Here is a 7484-nt window from a genome sequence, read left to right as displayed (position 1 = left end):
GGAGGCACATACAAGTAACCTGTATGTAAATTCATGTCAATGAAGAGCATGTAGGTTTATATCCTGAATCGTTGGAGTCTAAACACCCGAGCCACCATTTTTACTTAAGTAAAATATTGAATAGGGTGTATATGTATGTATGTATGTATGTATGTATGAATTGATTAACAGATACACTTTTCAGAGGTGGAGAACTGATCCACTTTATTTGATTGGTCTGAATTCTTGTAATAGACTACCAAGAGACATTGTGCGATACGAACATTGCATTTCAACATCATAGGATACATGGGTTAATTCAAGTCTCAATTTCAGAAAAGTCACCACTGCGTGTTTGATTGTGAGCTGAAAAGACGCTTCAATTTAGTTTCGGCTTCATTTTCATTTTTTTGTCTTTTTAAAATTCAAGTTTGTAAACTTTTTTTTCGTCATTGCCATTGTAAACACATAACACCCCGTTAATACGGGATGAAATACATTGATGTTGAAAATCATAGAAAAGACAGGGGGAAAGAAGAGCTAGAATTCAAAATCATGACGAGAAGGAAAAAAAAAGTATCAAGTTTAGAGCAGATTGGTTGTCTATAATATAACACGGTAGGATTTCACATATTTGACAAAAGAAGAGGCTTACCGAGAAAGGAGCGTTACTGCCATTATAAATGATGACCTATAGCGTTAATACTTGAAAGCTTCATGCCTGTGGATGGGGCGGGGGGGGATGCTGTCAACCCAGGATCCAGAGAAGAGATTAAAAATGACAACGACAGCAACTCCCGGAAAAAAAGTTTAATAAAAGAAGGGACCATACACTAATTGAGACCGTGAAGCAAGTGTCCTACTGGAGAAATATAAAGAAATGAAGCACCAGCTACTTTAGAGAAGGCCGGAAGTCCAAATATCCGTCTCTCTAGCGAGCCGCCTAGGGCTATTTAAAGCACACCTCAGTGAGCTCCTGTGACGGAGGCTGAATAAGTTACACAACAGGTAGTCCGGCCTTTTGTTGACAAAAAGCCCCAATGCAAAACAAAAAAGTGCAACGGTGCAGCGACGTTCTTTTTCACGTTTGGTTAGTTTCATATTTTTTTTTATCCAACGGAAAGATAATACCGAGTTCAGTTTCAGATGACTGTCTTGACAGTATAAAAAAAAAAGGGGGGACTACATAAGAGAAAAGGAACGTACAAATATCAATAAACACCAAAATGTATATCTCTGAGAAAATTTATTAAAGCTGCCTTGTTTTTTCAAGCCGCCAGGGATGGCATACCCTCTCACGAAGGAAAAAAAAGAAAAATAGATTTCTTCTCTTGCACTATTTTCACTTTGACTACGTTTCAGAGAGCATCCAATTTGTGCAATAGTGGGAGACTTTACTGCTTCATGTTATAAAAACCCCAAAACATAGACAACTTCAGCTCACGTTCATAATTCAGATCAATGCAGGGCCCAAGAAGTTGTCTTCAAGAATATCACTGTCGGCAATATTAAGCTTATCAATGACTTTCACTTTTCATACTCTTGACACCAGTGTTTCTAACTCACACCAAAGATAGTTTTCCTGACTGCAAAGTGGGTAACACAAGTTAACTTTACAGGTGGGTTCTTTCAATGAATTGTCCCAGATGTTGTAGTGAAATGTAAATGTGTCCGGTGTGCATCTGTATGTTTCACTAATGTACGCGATGTTGAGAATCTGGTGGTTTTTGGTGGGCAGGGGGCCAGCACGTCTCTGTGCTCCACACACACACACTCAAGTATATCCCTCAGGTCCACCTCTCCCTCGATGCATCACAAGAGGGTACGTGTGTGTGTGTGTGTGTGTGTGTGTGTGTGTGTGTGTGTGTGTGTGAGAGAGAGAAGCGGTGGTGGAAGATGTTTCAAGAGGGAGACCATCTGTGATACCAAAAAGACTGCGATGCTCCTCCTCCTTCTCCTCTTCCCCATTTTAAAGTGGATCAATTTTAAAAAGCAACATTAAAATAAGAAATCAAGTTACGAAAAAACACTGCAAAAAGCTGACTATTTACATACAATGATTTTCTCTAAAGACAAGGTGTATCTTTACAGAAATCAAACAAAAATTCAGAAATTGTCTCTCGTGTCATTTCCTTTACTCTCATTTTAATTTTTTTTTAATTTTTTTTTACACAAGTTCTTCATCTTTACTTTGTTACTCATAAAATCCTCTTAGTGACCCCCCTACTCCCCATCAACGCCTCCTCCTCTGACTGCTCAAAACGGACATTGTCCTGAAAAGGCCTGGCCGGGTCACGAGCCACAGCTGAAATTCCTCACAGCTGTCACCAGGGGGCGCCATCGGACCCAGAAAAAAAAAACGAACATCGGATACCATCCCCTTGCGGTCGTCGGCCGCACTCACCAGTGAGTGAGGCCAGATCTAGAGAGTGGAGGTGAGGGGAAGCGGGGCAGGAGAGGGTTGGGCGGGACAGGGTTGGGCAGAACTTGCCCTGAGCCCAGGCTCCCCCTCTCTCTCTCTGTCTCTCTGTCTGTCTGTCCGTCTGTTCCCTCTCCCCGGTCCCCTGGGTTTACGGGGCGTTTCAGTTGGGGGGAGGGGAGGGGGAAGGTGGGCGGTTGGAGGCCCGCTCAGTCGTCGCTGTCCGACAGCGTCTCGTACTGCTCTGACAGCAGAGGCTCCCGCTCCCACACCCTCTGCTGCTGCTGCTGCTGCTGCGCCGTGGGGCCAGCAGGGGGCGGCGGGGGCAGCTGCTGCTGCTGCTGCTGCTGCTGCTGCTGGCTCTGGATGGCCGGCGAGGCGATGGAGGTGGGCGGCATGCGCATCGTCAGGGGGTTGTAGGGGAACTGCATGGAGCCTGGAGCAGAGAAGGAGGAGCAGGAGAAGAGGTCTATTTGCATGATTTAAAACACACATCTTTACATGTTCAGGGAAAGGATAGGTGGACAGGGGCGTCTGTCTGCCGGTGGTGGTGGTGGGGGGGGGAGGTGGTGGTGGTGGTGGTGGTGGTGGTGGTGGTGGGGGGGGGAGGTGGTGGGGGGGGGAGGTGGTGGTGGTGGTGGGGGGGGGGAGGTGGTGGTGGTGGTGGTGGTGGTGCCCTACCTGTGGACGAGGGCCGGTCCTCCCAGGGCCAGCCGGGGGCGGCCTGGCGGGTGTAGTCGCCCTCCGAGTGGACGGAGGACACCGAGGAGGGCCGCTCCGCCCCTGCGTAGCCCTGGCCGAGGTTGGGCGACTTGGACTTGCGGCTCGCCGCCTTGCTCTGGGGCTTCTGCTTCCCTGTGTTGTCGGGACAGAGCGCAGCGGTCGGCAAAGCGTCAGCTTTGACTACTGCAAACTAGCAGGTTTGCCGTTCAAAGGAGATTCATGACGGACGTTGTGTGTTCACTCAGGGTCCCAAACCTTCTGTCTGATTTTATCTTTTGACCTAATTCCCACTATGGGAACATCATCCAGCCATGCGATTGTTTTAACACGTGACCCAGAACTATTTTACCTGCCAAATGTGTGCATCGACTCAGCTTTGGCTGATGCGTGAGCTGGGACCCTGCGTGTGTCTGAGAGAGAGAGAGAGAGAGAGAGAGAGAGAGAGAGAGAGAGAGAGAGAGAGAGAGAGAGAGAGAGAGAGAGAGAGAGAGAGAGAGAGAGAGAGAGAGAGAGAGAGAGAGAGAGAGAGAGAGAGAGAGAGAGAGAGAGAGAGAGAGAGAGAGAGAGAGAGAGAGGGGCGCGCTGACCCTCACCTATGCTGGGTGAGCGGTTGGCGTCCTGGCGGCCCTCGCTGTTGGCCGGCTGAGAGCCGGGCCCCCCCTGGTGGTCCTGGTCCGGCCGGTCCTCCAGGTTGCCCATCAGGGCCTTGCGGATGATGTCCTCCAGACCCAGGTTGCTCGCCGGGTCGCTGAACGAGTGGTTCCTGGCGTTGATGCTGCCTGCAGGGCGCCATGGTAACCACACAGAGAGAGAGAGAGAGAGAGCACGGGGCGGGTGAGCGGGCGGGCTTGTCTAGTAGGGGCAGGTTAAGCTTCTCTGGTGGTCCAGGGGTTCCTAATCTCTAGCCGTCTAACTAGGTTAAGGAGAGTTACAGCGGGGGAGATGGCACAGAGCCTGAGACCCGGAAACCAAAACCTGGTTACTCTACCAAAGAGGAAGCGACTTGCGCGAATGGACAACGCTGATTTTAACAACTGTATTTCTACAGTGGCGGTCTACATGGTGTTGATTTGAAACCTTTACAGACACTTTCTGACTGTTCACAAGTGCTGGTCCAGTTTGTGTTTGCCATGACTAGCCAATGACGCGCCTGCATATCCCCACTTCCAGCAACGTTATCAATGAACAAGGTCCGCACAGATATGAAGCAAAAGCAAAACAAACGCCCCGTTCACAGAGTTCAAGCTCACCTGCCAACAGAATCCAGAAACAGTAATCCAGCTAAGAATTTGAGACTAGGGTGAGCCCTACCTACTCATTAATTACCTCCCTAAATAAAAGCTGAATAACCCAAAATTACGAATGAGAAGCTAGCTCTCGGTCAAGCAGACGTCAGCAGGTTTGGATGTCAACAACCCCGGCGTTGTTTACCTGAGCTGGTGACCGCAGGCAGGTTGAAGATCTCGGTGCCCGGCTGTGCGTTTCCTATAAGACAAATTGTAGGATGGATCAATAAAACTGATAGATAAAAACAAAGGTTTTACAATAAAGTGTGTGTGCGGGTGCATGCATAATGTAATGCATGGAGAAAAAAAAAGAAGGCACACTTACCAACATCAGAATCCCCGACGCCAGAGGAGTTCAATTTCCGGAAGATCTCCTGCTTCTTGGACTTCACCATGGGAGAGGTGTTCTCCAGCTTGGTGAAGAAGGAGGGCAGGTAGGACATGTTCCCCGGAGAGCGAGAGTCACTCCTGGAACCAGAGGGAAGGCACATGGGTGTCAGTGATGAATGTGTGTACATGGGTGACGATGATGGGTGAGTGGTGCAGTTTATACCAGTTTAAGACTTCAAATTCACATTTGGAGTTAAACCTAAAAGTGTGAGTTGTTATTTTATAAATATATTGTTCTGGGATTTGTCCTTGTGGGATCAGATTCCTAACCAATAGGGGACCGTGGATCAATTGATTAATTCCATGGCTAGGGTTTCATCGGAGACTCTTTAACCACGGTGCTGCTCTGGGTTCTCTGACTCCTCCCTACCTGATCTCAGGGTTGTCGTTCTGCCTCCGCTGCGGGGCCGGGGGGCCCGCCGTCTCCTGCTTGTCCTGGTAGCTCTGGGGCGGAGAGATGGGCTCATAGTTCTCCATCTGCCGGCCCCGCTCCGGAGACTTCCCGGGTCTGGAAGGGACAGCAGAGCAAAACACAGCCAGTTGGATCAATGCAACAGCTGGGACAGCTATGACCCCAACCAGGAGTTGCCAGTGTTCACTCAGACAGGCTGGCCGCCGTGGGGTACCTTGCTCTGGGCTTTTCAGCAGCGTTTTCCGGGGACACCCTGCTGGAGGGCCTCTGGTGGTGGGGGGCCTGGGCCTGGTTCTCTGGACTGTAGCGGCTGGGGGCTTTGACCCGGCTGGAGGTGGACACGAGGGGCGCCGCGCCCTGGAATGTGCTGGAGGCAGAGGAGGCTGGGGGGTCCTGGTTCCGGGCAAAGTCCTGGGTGATGATGTGCTGTGTTTGTGGGAAGAAGACGTGGACAAATATGGAAAATAAATTAGAGTGATGCAATAAAGGAGTGCTTTTCAAACTGGATGGCTACAAAACAAAAACAAAAACAAAAAAACAAAAATATATATATATATATATATATTGTCTGTCCCTTGTCGGTTTAATTTGATCATTAGCAACTTTGCATTTGCCAAGAATATACAGAGACAGAATGATAGCGATCTCAAGTGTTGACAAGCCAACGACGACATATTGCTTATTTTCCTAGACAGCATGTTTGAAAATGCCCGAAAGTGATCTCCTGGGTAACCGCCGGAAACGGGTGTCCTGCGGAACGCCAGCAGTACTAGAGCCGCCACACGGACACAACCCCCCCGACCCCAGACCCCCCCGACCCCGGAGCGCGTCTCACCGAGATGTGGTCCGCCAGGGTCATGACGCGGTGGGTCTTGGGGACCTGAGCGTAGCCGTCCCCCTGGGAGGACGGGGGCTGCTGGGCCGCCGCGTGGGGAGACTCCCCCTGCTGTCTGTAGCGGCTCATGTCGAAGGGCCGCATGCCCGCCGCGGGGGGCAGCCCAGACATGGAGCGCTGGTGGGCTGGAGGGCAGGGGGGGGGGGGGGGGACAGGGGGTGGGGACGGAGAGAGAAGTGGTTAAGGAGACTGGAGTAGCACAGTGGGTGACGGGGCAGGCGTGGAAGAAGGACTCGCTCTGCTCTTGACAGCTGAGTGTGTTGATGGATTTAAAGTGAAGCCCATCTCTGGTTGAGGCTTCACTACAACTTCAGAGTTTATCCGTTTTTTTTTTCTAATCAAATTGACACGGGTCGATATTTTAGGTGTTTCCCGCGTTCCTCACCTGGTGGCTGCGGCTGTCTCTCCTCGGGCTTGTCCTGCTGCGGCTGCACTGGGGAGCTGGCGGGGCTGATGACCTCGATGGTGCCTCCACTGGGGTTGTCATAGCGATTGGATGCCACTGCATAATTAAGGAGATAAAAGGTTAGCCTGTGATGCATGGAAACCGATAGTACTGCACCGAGCTCCGCAACACTATTGATCTCTATCGTCATCAGTTTGGCATAGACAATCGACATCTTTGGTTGCTGCAACATTATGTAGAGTACAAACAAAGAAAGGATTAACTCTGAGATGGGACCTCCCCCACCCCCACAAACTCACAGCTGCTGGAGGAGTCCGAGCTCTGGGAGCCCCTCTCGCGGGAGTCCTTGTCCGAGGCGATCTGCCGCGTGATGATGACATCGATGAAGTTGGCGGCGGAGATGGTGGTCTTCCCGTGGGTGCGCAGCTCCTCCTCGATGCGGGCCTTGGTGCCCTTGTCCTTGGAGCCGTACTGAGCCTGCATGGCGTGCCGCTCCGCCTCCTGCTGCTGGTGCTGCTGCTGCAGCTGCTGCTGGTGGAGGTGCTGCTGCTGCTGCTGCTGCAGCTGCTGCTGGTGGTGCAGCGCTTGTTGCTGTTGTTGGTGGAGGTGCTGGTGCTGCTGCTGCTGCTGCTGCTGTTGTTGTTGTTGGAGCTGCTGGTGCTGCTGGAGCTGTTGGTGCTCGGCCCGCCGGGCGGCCATGTCGTCGTCGCGGTGGTCCTGCTGCTTGCTGCTCTCCTTGGCCTTGGCCACGTCCATCTGGGGCGCCGAGGCGGCCGCGTCCACCAGGGCGGCCAGGGCGTCCGCCGCCGTGCTGTAGCGGGAGCCCGCCTGCGCCGCCGCCGCCGCCGCCGCCGCCGAGGCGGAGGACTGGGGTCTGTGAGAGAGAGAGACGCCCAGACCCAGAGAGATTAGAGAGAGAGACACCCAGACCCAGAGATATGAGAGAGAGAGACACCCAGACCCAGAGAGATTAG

General features: G+C 51.8%; 1 protein-coding gene across 5 annotated transcripts in view; it reads right to left on the bottom strand.

Annotated features, from left to right (window-relative positions):
• Positions 1–183: 183 nt before the first annotated feature.
• Positions 184–7484, bottom strand: part of ncor1 (nuclear receptor corepressor 1) — a 54367-nt gene continuing 47066 nt past the window's right edge. For 4 of the 5 annotated variants that reach the window (XM_084473779.1, XM_084473781.1, XM_084473782.1 and 1 more), the window contains 10 exons: positions 6810–7384; positions 6490–6606; positions 6045–6229; positions 5424–5635; positions 5168–5305; positions 4733–4875; positions 4553–4606; positions 3715–3900; positions 3080–3253; positions 184–2834 (listed from right to left, as the gene is read on the bottom strand). In XM_084473779.1, the coding sequence (XP_084329905.1) occupies positions 2608–2834; positions 3080–3253; positions 3715–3900; positions 4553–4606; positions 4733–4875; positions 5168–5305; positions 5424–5635; positions 6045–6229; positions 6490–6606; positions 6810–7384 (2011 nt within the window). In that variant the 3' untranslated portion in view covers positions 184–2607. The remainder of the gene's footprint in view (positions 2835–3079; positions 3254–3714; positions 3901–4552; positions 4607–4732; positions 4876–5167; positions 5306–5423; positions 5636–6044; positions 6230–6489; positions 6607–6809; positions 7385–7484) is intronic. The other variant, XM_084473783.1, reaches the window with a different exon arrangement.

Source organism: Micromesistius poutassou (assembly GCF_964030765.1).
Source record: "Micromesistius poutassou genome assembly, chromosome: 10".
In the NCBI taxonomy this organism is placed as follows: Eukaryota; Metazoa; Chordata; class Actinopteri; order Gadiformes; family Gadidae; genus Micromesistius; species Micromesistius poutassou.
Note: the sequence above shows the minus strand (reverse complement) of the source record. Positions and strands in the feature narration are given on the sequence as shown.